This window comes from Mustela nivalis (assembly GCF_964662115.1).
Source record: "Mustela nivalis genome assembly, chromosome: 1".
NCBI classification, from domain to species: Eukaryota; Metazoa; Chordata; class Mammalia; order Carnivora; family Mustelidae; genus Mustela; species Mustela nivalis.
In genome coordinates this window covers 54,213,340-54,234,026 of record NC_139020.1, presented here as the reverse complement: position 1 = coordinate 54,234,026, position 20,687 = coordinate 54,213,340, and the positions used below count along the sequence as shown (strand labels likewise).

Genomic DNA, 20,687 nt, shown 5'->3' with positions numbered 1-20,687 from the left:
GTTTAAAAGGGCAAAACAGAGAGTTCTTCCTAAAATGGAAGCTATACCTTCCTGATACAAAGAGCCGGTTGGGCTGACATCAGCTCTTAGTCCTCAGTTTGGCTCAACCCCAAACAGGGGATTCTGTCCTCAACCTTTAATTTTGTAAACCTGCTTATTACCACTGTGATTTTTTTTTTTTAATCTCAAATCCATAATCATTGGAAATTCCAGTCTTAAAATATAAGCATGGACTGGAAGAAAAATGAGGACCAACAGCATGTTTGATAATAGACTAAGGAACAATGTGAGAAGACTGAAGAGATACAGAAGGAGAAGTGAAGTCAAGGGTCAAGCTGGGACAAAATTTAAACACTCTAAATTAAACTCAATTAACTTTTTCTCCATGACCCTACTTTGTCTGCAAATTACTATTCTACAGAGCACTCTGACTTCTGATACTTTTGTAACAAGTGCTTCATACATTAATATACTTAAAATAATGTGTCAAAACCTATCTCTTAAGTTACAATGAAATTTAGACTTAGATTTTAAAGCCTTCATTTGAACATACACAAATAACTATGAGAGATAAACCGGAAAACATGGCAGGCTTGGGTTGCCTCAGCTGAACGGCACCAGAAGTTAGATGGATTACAATTTAGTAGGTCATTTGTTCTTAAAGGCAAAGGGAAATTCTCTTCCTAGGTCGTCGAATCTGCCTCCTATACAGTAGCCTGAGCCCTGAGGAAGGTGGCATTTAGTGATTTTCATCCATTTTTATTGTAAAGCTTCTGACAAGACCCTTTACACAGACAAAAGGGGCAGGGCAAAGATGGTGGAGGAACAATGGACAGGAGGAGACTCCCTGGAAACAGATATAAACAAAGAGGCCACTGGGAAAGCAGAAGTGTAAACCTCAGCAGATACTATGTTGTTGAGATCTAGAACTATATAAATGCATACATAACCATTTCCTCTCAACACCATTTCAGAAAAACTCTATACATTTTATATAACCTGGAGCAGCTAAAAGGAAGTTTGTAGTACAAGGCAGGGGAAAAAAAAAAAACAAATAATTGTTGAGTGACAAACACAAGAGAAACTATACACAAAATACCAAATTGTTGGAGAAGAAATGAAATTTCCTATGGACACATGCTCTTTTGTTAATAAACTAATGATCTCATATACACAGCTTTTGCTTTGAACAATTCATTATGCAAAGGTGCAAAGAGTCTAGAATCTAAGGAAACAATTTTCCCTATCCTCTAAAGATCAGACAATTACAGCACAGCTGGTATGATAATTTCATTAATAACCTGTAGGATAGTACACTGGTGCTGCTACTGCCAAATTACAATTAGTTACAAATACTATTTCTTTAGTTTGCTAAACAGAGAATATATTAGTTTCTGCTTTATTGTAACTGCATTTTTCTCCATGAGTCAGAATGCAGAGCAAAATCTGGTCTTAAAACACTCTTACCTACGTGATTACTGATAGACTGTAAGGACCCAGTGCCTTAGTGGTTTGAGAGGCGTTAGCAGAAGAGTTAAGATGATACTCTATGAGGTATAATCCAAAGCTCCAAAAGCTATTTCACATCGAAAGAAATACTGTTAATCTCAGCTGGGAGAGGAAAAACATATAACAGATAACTAAGACCCAAGAGAAGGTCTCATGAAAATAGATCCTAACTCAGGGTTTTATAGCTTTACAAAAATAAATCTATTGTTACATTCCCTGATAGATAATTTGACCAACTTCAGGGCTCGAAAATTAATGTCTCAAACTACCAAGAGTGGAGGAAGAAAATATATCCTGTACATCAATCAATTAAGTTCCATTTTATTGGCTTGTCAGGTATTTATCAGCAACTTTAAATCCAAGAATTACAGGAGCTCAAGGCACCTGGTATCTTTGGGTTCGTGGACTCCTTTGCCTATTCCTAGATGTCTCCAGGGCACAAAGACTGTCACTCCATTTGCTAATCCATTACAGTGCTCAGCTTCCTACCTGTCAACAAGGCTCCTTTATTTCTTTCCTACTTATCTTGGAAGATCTCGATACAACCATATTTTATTTTCCCAGATGAGCAAACTTGGTGATGCAACATTTCTTTTTTAGTTCTTTATTCACTAGACTTGTTTTTATTGACCACAGAGAAAAAACCAAGCTAATTCTGAAATCACTTTTACGTTCCTCTCTGCCTTAATCACAAAGGGGGAATCTTCTTTAGCCATACAGATCTACTTTGAGATACAGATCTCAAAGCGACCCTCCTCAGTTGTCAACTGCAGTGTGCAAAGGGAAGTTTTAGGTCTTGAGGGAGAAAGGTTTAAGTTTCTTCAAAGAAACCGTAATTTTTCCTAGACCTTATATGGTCCCTCTAAATCCATAAAATTGTGTCTGCTTATTAATATTCATCTCTGATCATTACCCACGAATGTTAGAATTTAGTAAGATTTATGCAAAGATATGTATCATATTATATCTATCGATCCATCCATCTATCTAAAATATACCAAAAGAGGGTCTGATTTGACACGAAACAGGCAAATGGCAGCCACTTTTGTAGGGTAAGTAAAAAAGTCTTCCATCAAATACTGCACACCAACAGAAACTTGGCCACATTGAGTTCGTCATCTCTCTATTCACTGTCCTTATAGGAGATGAAGAGAATGAAGTCTTTCACACCTGTATGGAAAACTAGAGGTCCATTTCCCCACCCATCTTGAGACCTAAGTAAAATGAGAAGACAAGTTTCTCAATGAGAGCAGTGCCACCATTTTGGGCAGGACAGCCCTTTATCATGCTTGGAAGTCCTGAGCAGGCTACCATGCTGAGAAGCCCAGTTCCTATCCTCCATATAATGGTGGTCTCACACTCTCCAAAACCCCCCTCTGAGCTACAGCGTTGCCCTTGGTATTGCTTGATACCCACCCAAGTCATGCTGATCATTTTGAAAGCTTCCCTATCTCCACAGGGAAGAATCTGGTATTTTTCAAAATGAATATGCTTACATAATATTTTTCTAAACTTAACAAAACCACTTTTAATGTACTGCTGGAGGAGGGTTATTTGCTTTTGGCTTCATTTTCATTTGTTTCAGACTGTCAGTAAAGAATGGAGTGTTCTGATTAGGCACATGAAACCGTTTCACAGTCCCAGAATCGAACCTGTTACAGATACAGCCAATAGAGGAACTAGGCTCAGCCAGCAGTTTCTGCTCAAGAAAAGCTCCACATCTCCAAGTTAGAATTCTGGAGAGCAGGAAGTCGAAGACCATATGTAACACTTTCAAAACAGCTACACCTTTCAGGGCAAATGTGAAGGCCGAGATGGCAGAGAACAGAGGCTGAGAAGATTAGGAGGGAAAGAGGGGAGTGAGAAGTGAGGCAGGAACCATACTAAGAATCCCGGAAAGCAAGCTTCAATTCCAACTGGTTACTACATCATTGCCTCAATCTAGATCCAATTACGTATCTAGAGGGAGCTGCAGAAGCACAGAAGAGCAGAGAGATGCCAGCCTCTCAGCAGGAGGGATAGCACACATCTAACCTTTGCTGGTTTTAGTCGGTTCTGAGGACATGTTTCCAGTCTTCTTCTTTTTCCTTGGGACAGGTACGCATTTCCGGTCAAATGTAACAGGACTATATTGAGGGAGGCTGTTGAATTTTTTTTCAAATTCTTCATCCAGCTTTGCTGAGCTAGTAAGAGAAGGGGGATTGCATCAATCAGCACATGACGTAAGTATTTAAACAGAAAGTGATGTAAGATAGATTTTAAGATATTCCATTTTAAAACAGGGTCCCTGAGAATTAGGGCACTGTTGATAAATTCTGTGCAAGGACAAAAACATCTGTTCAGAAATGCCGGAGAAGAGTTATCAGCACAGCTTTCTCAGTCAATTCCCATGAAAGGTTATCTTATTGCCTTAGAAAAGCAGAAATGTAATTTAAAATATAAGAATATTTTTGAAATTCTCTCCATTGGCACGGACATTTTTCATTAAGTTCAGTACAATACATATTCCATCCAGACAAGTTTCTCATTCTAAAGGTTCGTATATATGGATCTACATTGGCAAGCTTATTGTTAATGGGGTATAGATCGCTACTTCTCTTTTTAAGAAAATATTATTGACTAGTACTTGATTAAAACATATCCAAAACACAAAGAAAACAAACAAAAATTCTGAATATCAGAAACATTCCTGAGAGTGGACCAGAATGATGATGAAGCACTCAACAAGGAAAGCCAGTTTTCAATGAACACATTGGCAGAGAGGCAGCTGCACTTTAATGCAAACCAGGATGACTTCAGAAATGGTACCAGCAAAGTTGGGAAATCCTTGGGCTGCTTCTGACTCTCTAAGGCCCGCACCCAACCATGGCAGCATGCCTGCTGGATCCTTGCTGAGACTTATTAACTAAGATGAAACCTAAACAGATGGGAGAAGCTACAGCAGAATGGCTGTGTGTCCTGGATGCAAAATGGAAGGCATTCTGGGAAGAGAGCAGCCTTGAGTTAACTTACAAGAAGCTAACGGCTCATGTGTTAGGCTGCTACACAGGGGTTGTATTTGAGTTGTGAGGCCTAAAACTGTTCTGTCTGGAGGACTATACAACAGTTGGGCTGCAGAGACAAGATAGTCCAAAGACCATCAGAACGGTCAATGGACAAGGCCGTTACTCAGTTCTATCAAAGCAGGGAAGATGGTAGGTGGGAGTGACACTCGGTCCTCAAACAAAATTCTTTTCGTCCAGTTCAAAGACATTTATGCTAATGGAGAATCAGACAGTAATGGAAAATTGGACAGTAACCAGATACTATCAGAAAGGGATCTATAATTTTGTGAATTTCTCAGATAATCTGAAAAACCAGAAGAATATTAGAAAAATGCAAGCTAGGACTCATAAGATCCCTTGGGGCTTTCTTTCCTTTTCTTTTTTTACCTAGAATACTCACCTATGTTTTACTTGGGGAGGTCTATAAGTTAGAACTGCCAATACTCAGTGAATTTTTCTTGGCTACAAACAGCACCTTTTCTGTGATAAAAGGGGTTAACACGCTCATTTAGGAATCTCAGAGAAGACTGATAAGAACTAGATTTTTCACTGTTCATCCACTATGTTGGTGTGTTCTAAACAAAGCAGACCCAGTCTAATTCTGACAGGCCTTATATATAAAGGGGAGGAAACAGCAAAGACCAGAGATTTACTGTTGATGAAAGCCTGCAGAAAAACCAGTCTCAGTTACATACATGCGCCTTCCTTAGAAATTAATAAAATAAAAACAACCCCCAAACCAATCTCTTTTCAAAGACAGATTTTCAAAAGTTTCAGATTTCTTGTTCCCAAAGAAGACTGGCAGAAACACCTCTCTCAAAGAGTCAGCTACGTCTAATAGAGGCATCAGAAACCCTTCTGCTGGAGAGTCTTAAAGCTTGCTTTATTCCCCCAAGACTTCATAATATCTGCAGTGAGACCTGCTCCTCTCTGCGACTAGACCCACAGGGCACTGGTAGTTCTGGAAGGTAAAGAGCACCAGTCCTGAACTCAGTGGTCCCATTTTTAGGAAATTCTGCATTTGAAAATACCATTTGACAATAATAAATATAAGAATTTTCAAGTAACTGTTTAAACACAGTGTAGGCAAAACTAACGAACTATTTTGGACATTTAAAATATTAGAAAGGAAATACATAATTATAAAAATATCACCTTAAAATAAATAATCCTGAGAATTTCACAACATGAGAAATAATTTCCACTCTCCTACTTTGTTAAGAGCCTTAGCATTAACCAGATTCTAAAGCACTGTAACTTCCAAGGGGGGAAAAATTATTCCACTAACAGAAACGCAAATATTTATGAATAAACCAAATACAATACTCCCAATGCATGGAATTTGCATAACTTTAAACACACTTATGAAAAAATATGGAAAATATAAAGATGTACTTATTTCTATTCAATGTATTCTTTTTCAAATGGGGCTAATAAGAAGTCTCGAAGGATTTTTAAAATAGTACTACTGAATATGCAGATGCTTTCCACACCAATATAAAACACTGAATCTCCTAACAAAATGTTTTATATTAAGAATCTGTGGAATAACAATAAAACTGAAATAATTCTTAATGATTTTATCTTGATGTATGTTATTTGCTTGAGTCTCCATTTCAACACATAATTAGTTACTGAATAGTCTCTGTAGCAGAATAGTCAACTTCACATTTTTATCTTATAGCAATAAAACATGGTTTAAACAAAAAAGGTTAGATAGAGGTAGAAACAGAATTTTATTTACCTTATATTTTTGAGCTGTCATTTTATAAACACGGGTACATAACCTTTAGAAATATTAAATAAAATAAGTCCAGTAAGCAAAATGGACAAAATGTAAACATGCTTATAGAATATCCACTGTAAACCTCAGATGGAAAAAGTGTGTCCTGGCAAAATTAAAGGATTTACAATATCACACCATTAATACATGGTGGGCCTCAATTCAAACTCAGGCTTACATCCAAAATCGACACACTTCATACTAGACCTAAAATGAGAATGAGTGTCAGTCACAGAACCACGTTACCAGCAGGAACATGTGATACGCTAGATTTCTGTTCTCTTACTGTGCTCGAAGACTAGAGGTGCTGGATGAATATGCAAGGATATGCAGTTAGTGATTTATGTTTACACCTGGGGTCCAAGTAGTGTGCTGACTGTGCTCACAGGCACTTACCCAAGGAGAGAATCTTCCTTTGGCTTTGTCTTCTTGAACTTCTTGCTCCCACTGGTCCCACTCTGGTTAAACGTCCAGCTTTCTTCATTCCAACACCCTTCATGGTCAGAAGAGTTTCCTTTTCCTGAGCTACGTTTCCCTAAGGAAATTTAAGGGAAAGAATTCATTTTGTATGTTGGGATGAGGTTGCCTCGCTGGCCCCTCAGGTATCATTTGCAGATGCTATTGGTAACTGTTTCAATTTCAGAGTCCTCTAAGTGGTTCATGATGGAATATAACACACAAAAAAGTGTCCAGTCTCTGAGATCAGCTGGGCTGTCATAACTCAACAGACAGTGTGTGTACTGTGTGACCCCAGAGAGACTGCTACCAGTTTTTCCATTAGAGAATCAGACTAAGGTGCAGAAGCCCTTTGCTGGTAGGCATTATTAATTCTAATTTCCCCAAGACTTTATGGGAATGCTATCCCTGGAGAACTCTGTACTCCCAGGGATCTTCATTCAGGCCTTGTTAGACCCATTACTCACAGATCTCTGAGCTAGAATTGAGCTTGGCAAGAGGTAATTCCCTAGCCAGATGCTGTATTTTAAAACAGATGAATTTATTTAAAAAACACTCTGTGAAATAAAGGTGTACACATGAAATGGTTTAGTGTTTTAAAGAGCCCTTCACTTCAATTTAAGTTTTGAGTGCCTAATGGAGAGGGTTAGATAAGTTACTTGCTTTGGGAGCCTAGAGGTCAACATTCTGACAAATACACTTGCTTGATTCAGGAAATTCTTTCCATTGGTTTTAAAAACCAGACTAAGAGCTCCAAACATGCACTGCTGATCCTTCAAAACAAAACGCCAACCCATACCAGTTAAAAAAAAAAAAAAAAAAAAAAAAAAAGGCTTGAATTACTTTGAATACATATCCTAAGAACTACCCACAAAAAGAGTATAAAATCTCCACAATGGTGTAGGTAAAATGACAGATGTATGTGAACTACAAGCTGCAAAAAACTGTACAAACGTAAAATATAGTTTTGCTACCATACTGCTCTTCATGGTGGTGCTTCTCAATGAGTCTGAAGCAGAAATTGGCTAGGTTTTCATAGTCTTTTCATTTTTGCAGAAGTCACTTACCTCTGTCAACATTAGCTCGCAGAGAGGTGAGCATGCCTTCAGACACCAGGGTTTTATAAAGAGCACCTTTGCAAGACCGCTCAGATTTCCGGGAGCCACAAGTCTCTATTTTTCTGTGACAGTCACTGTCCTCAGGCTTGGCCTGTCCCGACAGGCTGGGTGGTAACACCTCCTCTGTGGGGGTCAACGGTTCTGCTTTTATACCCTCTGGCACCTCACCAGAAATGTTCTTGCTGGCAGAAATACTAATAAAATCTGGAGGTCTTGACTCTTTGGTGGTGTCTGAGGATTTCTCCTTTGACATTTTCTTCTCTCTTGATTTCACTTTTTTCTTTGGTGGCTTGGCATCCAAAATGCTTCCCTTGCCACTTGAGGATGTGCGGACCTTCTTGCGAGGAGTTGCTCCAAGTTTCTCAATGCCCCAGTCTCCCTTTGCAACAGCTTCAATGGTGTAGATGACACTCTCGATGTCAGACTCTGAAGACTGCCTCTTTTTGCAGGTCTTCTTGGGTGTGGATTTATCATTTCCATGGCGATCCATTTTGCTTTTCTTCTTTTTCTTTTTTAGCTTCTCTGGTTTGTTTAATGCTGTGGGATCTTCAATGATCATAATTCCATGTGGATGGCACATGTGATCCTTTCTACTGGGAACGTCGCTTATTATGATCTTGCTACTGGCAGAATAAGAAAAATCAGGGAAGTGACTACATTGTTGATCTTCCTCTAGTTCTTCCTTTTTAATTTCTTTGGGATCTTCCATTTTTATATCCATTATATCCTCCATCCGCAGCTCCTCAAAATTTCTTAGTTCCTTCGAATCTCTCATGTTTTCTTTAGCTGATTTTTCAAATTCTGCTTCCTTCTGTACCCTGGCTTCATCTGTTTTCTCCATTTTTATTTCTCTTTGTTCCTTTCCCTTCTCCAATTCTTTAATTCTTCCACCATCTGATTCTTTTGCCTTTATTAGTTTTGAGTCCTCCATTTTAACCCCCTCTGATGCCAGACACATCTAAACGGTTCAAACAAAAATGAGAATAGCAAAAAAAATAGCCTTATTATGCTATATTTGAAATTAGATTGAACTTTTTAAGTCCATCCCTCTTAAAAAATAATCAAAACAAACTTTACAATGATCAGTCCACTTCTGCCAAACTAATTTAAATGACTCAAATTAATAAAAGGCTTTAGGCATTATGACATATTCATTAAACTCTAGACAAGCATATACCCAAATGCTCATTTTCCAGTTTCATCAAAGCTTTTTCTGTGAAAACACGATTTGGGAGAAGGAAGATGGGCTCCAGATTTGGATGGAAGACTGGAGGTTGAGTCTTAGTTTTGCTACTTACTTAGTTTGTGGTCTAGAATGAGAATGAGATATTTCACCCTTACTCCTCTGTTGTCTTTGTTTTAAAAAAAAAAAAAAAAAAAAAAAAAAGGATGGTAAGAATAGTTGTCTCAGAGGAGCCTATGAGGCTGGAGAAGACAATATACTGATGGCAATTCTGACTAAACAATCCCCAGACTGCTCAGATGTTTGCCTTTTCGTTTTCCTTGGGGAAATGAGAAAAACAGCAACATTTTTTTTACCTACCCACTTGAAATAAAAAATGAAGAGATGACTCATTAAAAGACTACAGAAAGTTTTGGCTAATGAGAAAGACATGACAGTCCTCAGATGCTGACAGATACAAACCTGAGGATTGCAAAAGTGCTTAGAACTAAGTGGTGGTGTTTGTTGTTGTTGTTATTTTTTGAAGAGTCGTTGACTGGCCGGCTTGACCTGCAACTTCTGACCAGAACTAATGTGAAATTGCTTAATGTCTTAATTCCTCATACACGTAATGGGACTCTTCATATGCTTTGCTATCAGAATCTTCACGCATTTGCATTATGCCCCTAGGGAATTAACTGCATAGTGTAAAATGCAGATACTATATCATTTTCCTAAAATCTGAAAAATTCTGAATACCAAAACACATCTGGCAGCAATTTGTTTATGTTTTTAAACTCCCCAAATTTTACACATAGGACCTTAAAGAAAACTCTTGCCATCTTCCTAATCCAACTCCTAGGTACCTCAAAACTTTAATCTAAAGCTATTTGGTGAAATGGGAAACTGTAGCTTACTGTAAAATTTATTTTCAATACCCAGGTTTTCATTCATAAGCATTCCCTACACGGCTCCCGAGTGCCCAGCACCATGCAGGACCCTAAAGATACAAAGATCACCCTCAGGGCTCAGACTTCCTTTGTGGGAATATGGTTAAATACACTGAGAAGCTTGGAATGATGGTAAATATGGGACCCGTTATTGTTGCCTCCCTTGGGAAAATAGTAAACAAAACTGAAATAAGCCAGCATGCACAGTACCCTTGCTCTTTCTGCAGCAAAATCAAGATGAAAAGATGAGAGGTGGCACCATGGTTCATGCATGAACCTGGTAGCTGATGTGCCATGACCTACACAACCACTTCTGCCGTCAAAGTAACATCCGCCATCATTAGTCTGAAGGAACTGAAAGGCCAGCAGCAGAAGGTCCATCATGCCAAACACTGCTAGTCTTTAACAATGGGTTAATTTATGTAACAACATAAAAAAAAACAATAATAATAATTCAAATATCAGTAAGTTCCTCTCTCTGCCTTTGAGGACTCATCATGAGGCTGAAGATGATGACTGGGCCAAGGGCAGCAAAAATATTCTTAGCCATCACTAATTTTACCTATTTTGTATTAGAAACTTAGAAGAAAAAGAGTATTGGGATTTCTGAGCCCCCAAATCAAGCACATGAGTAAGAAATTGATACTTTTTTTTTTTTTAAGATTTTATTTGTTTATTTGACAGACAGAGATCACAAGTAGACAGAGAGGCAGGCAGAGAGAGAGAGAGGGAAGCAGGCTCTCCGCTGAGCAGAGAGCCCGGTGCGGGACTCGATCCCAGGACCCTGAGATCATGACCTGAGCTGAAGGCAGTGGCTTAACCCACTGAGCCACCCAGGTGCCCTAGAAATTGATACTTTTTAAGAAAAAAAAAATCACCAGTTTATCAAATGGCAAATTATCAGAAATGTTAAATCTATAAAACTCATTTTTGAAACAGGTTAGACATTCAATTAAATGTCAGATCCTCTTTTGCCTCATTTCCCCCCTTAGTACTTTCAATGCATCTCAAATCTTTCTGTGAGAATGACTGGTTAAGTCTGAAAAGAAAGTGGGGAAGGGGAAAAGGAGGCAGATCATGCAAGTTTATAAAAAAAAAAAAAAAAAAAAAAAAAAAAAACATTAAGAAGAGCACCCAGCCCCCTTCCTACAGGGAAGGAACCCACAGGGAAGATCCAAAATACTGTGGATTCATGACAGAGTTATCTTTTTTGGGAAATCACATTAAACTTTTAGACCTTAGCAAATAACTATGAATACGGGAACTCCCCTTTAGTAAACCTTACCAGACATAAGATCAAAGCAAAAATATTATTTTCATTATGAAACACTGGTACATTTAATTTTCCCTGCATGTTTTATTCTCACCAGAGAAATTTGCTATTTTGCATCAATTTTGAAATAATTTTTATTTCCCTTTCTCGATTATTTCTAGCCCTTCATGAATAACTGTCCCACATGTAGACAGAGACTATGCTAGCTCTGGAAAGAAGACCTGAAAGGCGTCCTCAATGTGGATTTTATGGTTTTGCAGCCACTATCACTCTGGTGACCTTTAATAAGTCATTCCAAGAGCTGTGTCCCACACGGGCACTGGTTTTTATAGTGGTATGCCAACAATTTGTATTTGCATAGGTTCATCTTAGCAAACCTAATAATACTTCGCAAACTCCTTTCTCTGCTTCAATATATTTCAGAATGATTCTCCTCATCACCCATGATAGGATTCCACAGCTAGGAATGAAATGGAACAAATGCAGACATTCACTCTGGGGACATATTCCAGGAAATAGCATAATATTTCTTGTGGAAGTAATTACACCAGGCACTAGTCATGCCTTACCTTCCTTGTTTCGGGCTCTTAAAAGTACACCCCCCCATACAGTATGTTAATCCTAAATTGTAAGAAAAACAATTATATTGCTGGAAGTAAAACTATTAAAATAAAACAAAAAACTGAGTCAAAAACTACAAGTCATAGATCTCACCAACCAAAAACCGAAACAAACACAAATCAGACTCTCAGAGTTGGGTGTCAGTCTAGGTTACCTAATTTAACATCCTTCCCCATGTAGAAATTCATTTTACTACAATATTTCCAAGACTTAATTTTCCAACTTTTTGCACAAAGACAGTGACCATGTTAGAGGGTAGTACTCTTTGAAATCTTTAAAACTTTGAGGAAAAAACTATCATTCTGTCAGTACTCGTTGTTCCCCGAAGTCACATAAAGTAATCCGCTCTTTCTCTCATGTGACAGACTTCCAAAACCTGGAGGACAGGTGTTATGTTCCCATAATAAGTCTTTTCTCCTGGCATAATGTCCCAGTTCCCTTAACTGTTCATCACACATAAAGGCTTCCTGACTACACGCAGTTGTGGGGTCCTGAAGTGAGAACTGGACTTTATATGAGCTGGGTTCAGGATCAAGTACCACAGTGCTTGCCCAAGGCCCCACTTTGCCTTGAATCCATATGAGGCAACAAAGGCTGAGAAATGGGCAACAGTATATACTCCACTGAGTTGTTGTGATGCCAAAAGTGTAGACACAAAACTTAACATAAAAAACTTCCTAAGGGCTGGGGAACATGGATCTTTCTCAGAGTAAGCCGCTAGTCTTCTGTAAGCCTTCAGATGAGAAGTGGAACTGCCAACTTGTCTACGGATAGGGACATGCTTATCTTCTAATCGGGACCAAAGATGAATCTCTCCCCTTCCATTTAAAAAAAGAAAATAAATAAATAAATAAATAAATAGATGAGGTCAGGGCTTCTAGGTGGCACAGTCGGTTCAGCGTTCAACTCTTGTTTTGGCTCAGTTCATGACGTCAGGGTTCTGAGATTGAGGCCCAAGCTGGGCTCTATGCTCAGCGGCGAGTCTGCTTCTTTCCCTCCCTGTGCCTCCCAACCCCGCATACACATACATGTGCTGGAGCACGAGCACGTTCTTATTAAAATAAATAAACCTTAAAAAAAAAAAAAAAAGGTCATACTTCTGGCTTGTACTAGGGTTGTAGTCAATGAAAAGCTTGGATTTCTTTACCCACATAATGTGCTGGGAATCTTGGTTTCTCCTCTATTTTTTCCACACAGAAGTGAAATTTTCCATTTTTCCTTAGTTTATCATTTTGAACGCTGAATTACATTACTTTCCATCTCTGTGTTATGGATACATTTGATAAAGTTGCTTTTTATGTCTTCACCCAAATCTTTGGTCATGTTGAACAGGAAATGGCCAAGGACAGAGATTTCTGGCAGACTCTGAGAGCCCTTTCATCAGGTTTATTTGAACATTAATGAACTTCAGCGATCAAAGAATGTTTTATAATCCAGTCTTAAATTCCCCCCCTTTTGTTCACAAGGACATTGTAAGATTATGTGTCAAAAGTCTTGCTGAAATCGATATAGTATGCCAACAGCATTCTCAGCCGGTTTTATAACCATACCAAATGGAAAATAAAAATTGCTTGTTTACCAGGCAGGGTCTAATTAGGAAAACAAACAGCTGAAAGCGTATCTAGCAGAAGGAATTTAATGCGGAGAATAGGTTGGTTACACAGGTCACCTAGAACTGAGATGCACAAACAGGAGGTTGGTGAGGCAACCCAGGAAATAGCAACAGTAAGAAAAAATGGGGGAGGGAGGTCCCCAAAGGAAGAAGGAACCACAGTGGGCCTAAGTGGAGGAAGCTGAGCATGTGGAAGAGGTAAGACCTTTGCTCTACTCCCAGTCCTCCTCACACCCCCTTCTCTGCACATCCTGGCCTCTTTCCCCCCAGCCCTGATTTTCCCACCAGAGTCTCCCACCGGTTGAACCCAGCTGGAAATCAAGGGGACACAGGCACCCAGGAAAGGCAGTCTGCAGCCACCAGGGATATGAACCACCAGAAGAGACTCTGGAATAGCATATTTGAGAAGGACCTTTTGGGGGAGACTTTAATTCCCAGTTTTTCTATTCTCTTCTAGGAGTTCAAATATTTTATTATCAGAAATAATTTTCAAAAGTCTCTAGGAATTAACAGCCTGTGCTTCCACATAAAACAACCAACTTGGGAATAGCCATGGATGTAGTAACTCTTAGAAGATGCCATCACTCTTAGTTAGGAACAAATTCTATCTTGAGAAGCCTTTTCAAAAGCCACGGATTCTGGAGTCAGACTGCCTGGAGCTGCACGTGGACTCTGCCTGATTTGCTCATTTTCTAAAAAATCTTTCCGTGCTTCAGTTTCCCCATTTACAAAACGTGGACGGTAATAGTATTTCTCTTAGGAACACTGTGAGGTTCAGTGAGCTGCACATGTACAGCACCTAAAATAGTGCCTGGTAGGGAGCAAGAAAAAATGTATTCTGACAACCATCCCTCTGCAGCTTATGCCATGCAGAATGAGTATGAGCTATGGGCAGTAACAGGACCAGTCCTAAGGATATCATTAGTAGCACATCATGGCCTTGGTACACTAAGTACTGTGCTACAATTTCCTCATTCTAGGGTTGAATGATTCTGTAATTGGGAAAAAATATATACAACAAAATTAGATGCAAGATCTTAAATCAGTTATCTTTCACGAAGCTTACCCTCATTAAACAGAGTGAAGCTCAGTTCTACTACTGGGTACAAACATCTACTTTTAGTGCATTTATCAATTAACTTCAGTGAGACTTATGAAAGTGCATACGAACTACATTCTGTTCACATGCATGGACACGCATACAGATTAGCACCCAGTGGACACAGAGGGACATAAATCAGTGTGAACTCAAGTGAATAAAACTGCATTGTGGGAAGCACAGAATTAATGTCTGTTATTAATTAGTCAAGTTGCCCTTAATAGAGGGTGGGTTGTTAATCAAGCCTTGAAATAGAATATGCCTTAGAAAATGACAACTTATTCTTCTATTATTATTTTAAATTGAACAATAACCTTCTTTAAAAGTGACGCTGTAACATGGCTTCAGGACACCTTCTGGATGGAATCCCCATGGCTGTATTCAAAGAAGTCAGAATGTTAATGTTTGAAATCAAATGTCTGGCATAAATATTTGATATCTATTGTCTATTCCCTCAGGCACTATATATTTTTTTATAACTATAACTCAGGGGGCACAAAATCGATCCTGTTCACCTCTGTATTGTCCTCCAAGGATCTATCCTAGTACCTTTCAAAGAGAAGGCATTCCACAGATAACTGAATTGAACTGAATGGTTCACTAGTTTGGAGGTACATGAGAAGTCTAAAATGCATTCTGATTCACACCAGAAAGAGTGACAAGTCTGAAAAAAAATGCTAATTAGGACCCACACTTACACTGTCCTTACTTAAGCTTCCCAAGAGCAACAGTGAAAACTAATCACCAATATTTTAGTTTTACTTCTGGTAACTGAAACCTTCCCGAAGTTTCTCACTGTTCCGTGTAGTCAAAATGGCCTGACAGTGATGAGCTGGAAGAAATGGCAATTCACCCCCAAAAGAAAAACGAGAACTAGTATGCTGGAACTGAGACTCTAACAGGACACACATACTGGACCGATGTATAAAAAATTATCCTCTTCAAACCTATTACAAAGAAAAACTTTCAGGAGGATTATCGAAGGGGTGACATAAAATGTGCATTGGAGGGATTATTTTTTATGTGCCTGGGTTCAGGGAGATTGCCATTTTCAGTTCAGGGAAGATCATGACATAGGCTCAGGGTTTGCTACTGGGGACTACAGAGACATAATAAATCTGTGCTGAGCAAGCTTTTATCTCTTGGAATCAAAGACATTCTAAAATGTATTCCTTTCTACAAATGTAAGGTATCGATTTGTTTCTTTAATGTGTTCTGCTATAAAAGACTTAGTGAAATGACCAGAGAAAAAATAATTCATCATGTGTACTAGGTAAGAATGATACCACAGAAGGAGATGCCCTTTAACTGGTACAAAGAAATGGGTGAGTTGTTCCCAAAATGTACCGTAGCTATCATTTCACTCTTAATTATCTTTCGTCTTTCATTGTCTATTATAAAGGATCCAGAAAGATTAAAAACACAAGGCAGTGTGAAAACAGACCCACTGACACTTATCAGGAAGTTTCAATTTCAAAATCTCTGCCTTTTAGTACAAAATAAATGTTTTACAGCCAAGGTATGTTTACAGTCATTTTGTACTGGCTTATTATCTGCCAAAACATTGTAGATATAACCCTGGGATGGCACTTCGCAGTGCTTTCCAAGATGTGCCCTTCTCCCATAATTAAATAAAACCAGAATGTTTTTGCCATAAACATACACTGGCTGATGGCTGCAGAGAATAAGGAATAGCACTGATGCTAAGAAAATTCAATTTTCTTTATTATAAAAGATAACTGGTCACAGAACAGTGGTCTAAGCATCTCTCAACACTGATAACTGAGCATATTAAGTAGTTTTCTACTTGGTTTACAGAAACACGGCCAGGTGAAAAGGTGGCTTCAGTGTGTCTCTTCACTATTTCTTCAGAAATTATGCCATTTCTGAAGACTCCAGATGGGTGGGGTGACCTTTGTTCCACAGGCCACTTATTCAAGTCTCCCCTAGACACGTTAAAGGCACTCATTAGGAGAATTCCTACGTTGTAGCTCTTCCAAAAATAAGTTGATGCATTTAAAAATGAGATGAAAAGTTTTAGGACAGACGTTTCATAAAAATGACTCACAACTGTGTGTAAAAAGCTAAAGAAAAGAGCCCCTCACATATATTATAAGTATTTGGGATTCGGTCATGTGACAACTGTGTAGGAAGGGCGAGGTTGAGAGGCGTGCAGGAGACTCTGGGCTTCAAGGGCTTCCAGCAGGACGGAGGGAATACTGCGCATCAGCCGTCAGTGAGGACACAGGGGAAACTGTAAAGAAGTCACTTCCATCAAACATCCCCTCTAGCTGGTAGCGGGAAGGAATGCAAACGTGACCGGAGGGATGGCGTCTCATCTTTATGATCTTATCAGAATTTCAACTTTTCTTAAAATGAACCAACATTTTCCTTAAGATTTAATTTTTACAGGCACTGGAATATATTCACCTTTACCTATCTCTTTGGTTTTAATTAGAAGTGGTTCCTGAAAGTTAGAATGTAGGAAAACTAGGGCGTCAAGGCCTCTGAAAATGTCATCATTCTTTTTTAATAAATAGGGTTCAAGACAGCTTTTTCAGTACCCCTGGAACCACAAGATCTACAACCTTGATCTTTTTATTCTTGACGAGTAGATCTGGAGACACCTGGCACCCTTTCTTCAACTTTACCCTAACACATTACCAGTTTCATACACTGAGATAAAGCAAAGTAAAACACAGACCACAGACCAAATGCAGCAAGTCTGTGCAACTATTTTCTACCTTTCTTTCTTCTGTGCTCAGAGAACATGAGCCTCTGCTTTCCAAAACCAACCATTTACCCTGACAAATACCTTCTCCTGTTGACTCTTTCAGTAGTGGATCTCCTCAGCTGTTCCTACCCCTCAGCACCTTTCATCTCTTTTCTGCTAGCAGGGCTTTCCTCTTTGTTCACAAACATCCAGGCTTCCTGAAGAAGGGTTCCGAGGATTCAGGTTCAGAGATGGGGTCACCTCTGGCTCCCCTTTCGCTCTGCCTCCCACATTAACCCAGTCATCAAATCCAACAAAATCCCCTGTAAGCTCCCTGCTTGCTGTCTCTTTCTACCTCCTGTTCCACTGCCAGCCAGCCCCTCCTCAATCCTGGCTCTTCTTCTCACATGGGTGTCACCGGAAGGTTTCCCCTCCGTTCTACGTACAGCTGCCACTGGAGTCTTCTTTCTCACTGCACGCCCCTGCCCTCAGTCTTCGTTTGCTCTTCCTTATCCTTCAAGCACAACTTTTCCTGCTTCACACTAACTACTCTCCCAGTTCGAACTGCGGCCACACTCCACCTTCCATAAGGTTCCCAGCACAATCCTCGACGCCTGCCCATCTGACTGAGCTGTTGTCACCCACCTACCTCACGTCTGCCTGCTTTTTTACCCCTTAATCCCTCTGCTATCTCTCTCCCATCTCTCTGTTTAATTATGCAGCTCCCAATCGGCACTGTCCGGGTGCTCAGGTACAAAAGAGGGAGGTGCACAGGGTTAAGTAGGGGCTGGCACTGACTGCTGGCCTCAGACTCAGGACTCAGTAGGCAAAGGAGAGGATGGTGGGCAGGCCACTACCGGCCCTGACCAACTGTTCTCATGTAGGAAGGCTGGATCACAGTCTCCAGATTCTCTTCAATTTTCATGAGAAGTCAGACATAGATATTCACTTGAAATCTCTATTTTTAAAATATTGAACACTAGTTCAAGTGTCAATACAGGTCAACAAATTATGGTCTGAAAAAAGCATCTATGCAAGTTAAATGTGGCCCAAAGGCTGCTGGTTGCAACCCCTGTTCCTCCACAACTCCTTCAACAACCATCTCCGTGCTGTCTCTGTACTCTCTCTGAGCTGGGCCCCCACAACACTCCTGTCAATATTAACTCCTCCCTTTCTTGTCTTCACATGTTCACTTGGTGTATCATTCGTCACTCGAGGAGAGCTTTGTCATTTCACTGCATGGTTCTCAGTGAAACCATTTGCACACTTATTTCTTATTCCTTAACTTTTTATATCCTCTCTCCGCAGCTGGAGAATAAGTTCTTGGAGGACAGGAGTCGTACCCCATAATTTCCTCACAGTATCTTCCAAAGTATATTCAATAACAGGCACTTACTTATTTAAGGGTGTAAGATGTATCTTGGCAGTTTTGAAAGTACAGACACTTTTTAAAAAGGAAATATCAGCTCCGTTTCTTTGACAGCAGTCTTGAAAAATCTGTCATCTTATTCAGCCATACACATATGTGTAGGAGTGAGCTGTCTTCCATAGAGCCTTCCATAATACGCAAAGTCCTATAACAAGCAACTTGCAGAGTCTTTTACATTCATCTGAATCAAGGCGACAGAACAGCCCAGTGTGGAAGAGCCTGGGCTGTGGAGACAGACTGCCTGGGTTTCCTACAGAGGCTGTAATCTCCTGTCCGCATGACCTTAGGCAAGTCATAAAACCTCTCTGCCCTTTTGTTTCCTAATGTGTCAAAGCAGAATGATGATAGTACCTATCTCCAAGGATGTGTGTGAAAATTCAATGAGTACATATAAAGTACTTATAAAGTGCCTACCACACAGCAGATAGTAAAATAGTCGTCATGATCTTGGGTTAGATAGCACAACTTACTTCCCGCTATTAAAATTTATAACCTGTTTTAAAGAAGACATAGAACTATCTCAGAAAAAGAGAAGTAAAACAAAGAGCAACTGATATTTTCAGGCATGCATTCCAGTCTCTAGGGGTCCTCTACAACACCAAACCTACACCTGGAGGTAAAGTGTGCTTACACCGCTGATCTTAGAAGGAGGTTTGCAGCTTATCCCATCGTAATAGACACTACTTGTATACCCATATGCAGGTAACTTCAGCAGCCTCACTGTTACTTGCATGGAATAGTCCTCAGTAATTACTGTTTGTTGGAATAAATGAATCAACTGTACATCTTATTATATTAGGCAATTCTGATACCAGAGATCTTCAAGTGTAGAATTTTCTTCACTAAAATGCACAGGTACAGATGTCTCTGTGTGCCCTCCAACTATACAGCAACTATAACATGAAACAACTATAACTATGGTCTCCAGGGGGATGCTTTGCTATTCTTTATAGGACCTGACCTAATTAATTTCAAAATGAAAAGAAACACATTAAGTACCTGCACCAATTAAGCAACTGATTAACTGAACAGTATGAATCTCATGGAGGTTCAAATATCAAGGACTGTATTTTCTTCTCAATTCCCTGACCTCAGCAGCACTATGCCAACTCCCTTCCTAGCTGGAGTAGATTCCTGAAAAATACCTGGAACAGATCCCAGAATTTTCAGGTCACTTTCAGCTATTAAAAATCCACCCAGTTTAAAATGCCAATCAAATGCCTGAAACAGGGCCTTCCCCGGGGCATCTCCTGGCTACAGGGTCTTGGGAAATAGAAGGGGTCTTTCCAGTGCCAAAACCCAGAGTGCAGGCCAATTCAAGTCTCTTTGTGTCTGCTGCCAACTTCCTCCAATTTTCTTTTTGCCTGCACAAGTGGGTGTACGGCACAGTGATAAGTATGTGCCTAAAATGTTTCTTGCTCTTCACCATGAAGACATTTCCTGCAAGCAACAGTGCCTATAGCTTTGGGAGGTTTCCTTATTCAGCCCTCCTCCCATGTCAGCCCATAGGAAGGGAGGTGGGGTAAGGGGAGAGGTGAGTTCCTAGGCTGGTTCCTGGCCCTTCCCTTCACAAGGCTATTTTCTTTTTATAATTTATTTGTTTATTTATTTTTTATTATGTTATGTTAGTCACCATACAGTACATCATTAGTTTCTGAAGTAGTGTTCCATGATCCATTATTTGTGTATAACACTCAGTGCTCCACGCAATACGTGCCCTCCCTAATACCCATCACCAGGCTCAACCATCCCCCCACACCCCTCCCCTCTAAAACTCTCAAGTTTGTTTCCCAGAGTCCACAAGGCTATTTTTAAATAGTTCTGCTGTAGAGGATAGGAGAAGCTATGGTGGAGGTAAAGCAAACTGCCCATGGTTATGTCTGTCTTTTTTTATCTGTTCCTGCTAATATATGTAAGA

General features: G+C 39.6%; 1 protein-coding gene across 12 annotated transcripts in view; it reads right to left on the bottom strand.

The window, feature by feature from the left end:
* Positions 1-20,687, bottom strand: part of BBX (BBX high mobility group box domain containing) — a 278,064-nt gene that overhangs the window by 29,774 nt on the left and 227,603 nt on the right. For all 12 annotated transcript variants that reach the window (XM_082696959.1, XM_082696957.1, XM_082696949.1 and 9 more), the window contains 3 exons: positions 7,860-8,868; positions 6,733-6,871; positions 3,544-3,692 (listed from right to left, as the gene is read on the bottom strand). In XM_082696959.1, coding sequence (XP_082553085.1) covers positions 3,544-3,692; positions 6,733-6,871; positions 7,860-8,868 — 1,297 coding nt within the window. The remainder of the gene's footprint in view (positions 1-3,543; positions 3,693-6,732; positions 6,872-7,859; positions 8,869-20,687) is intronic.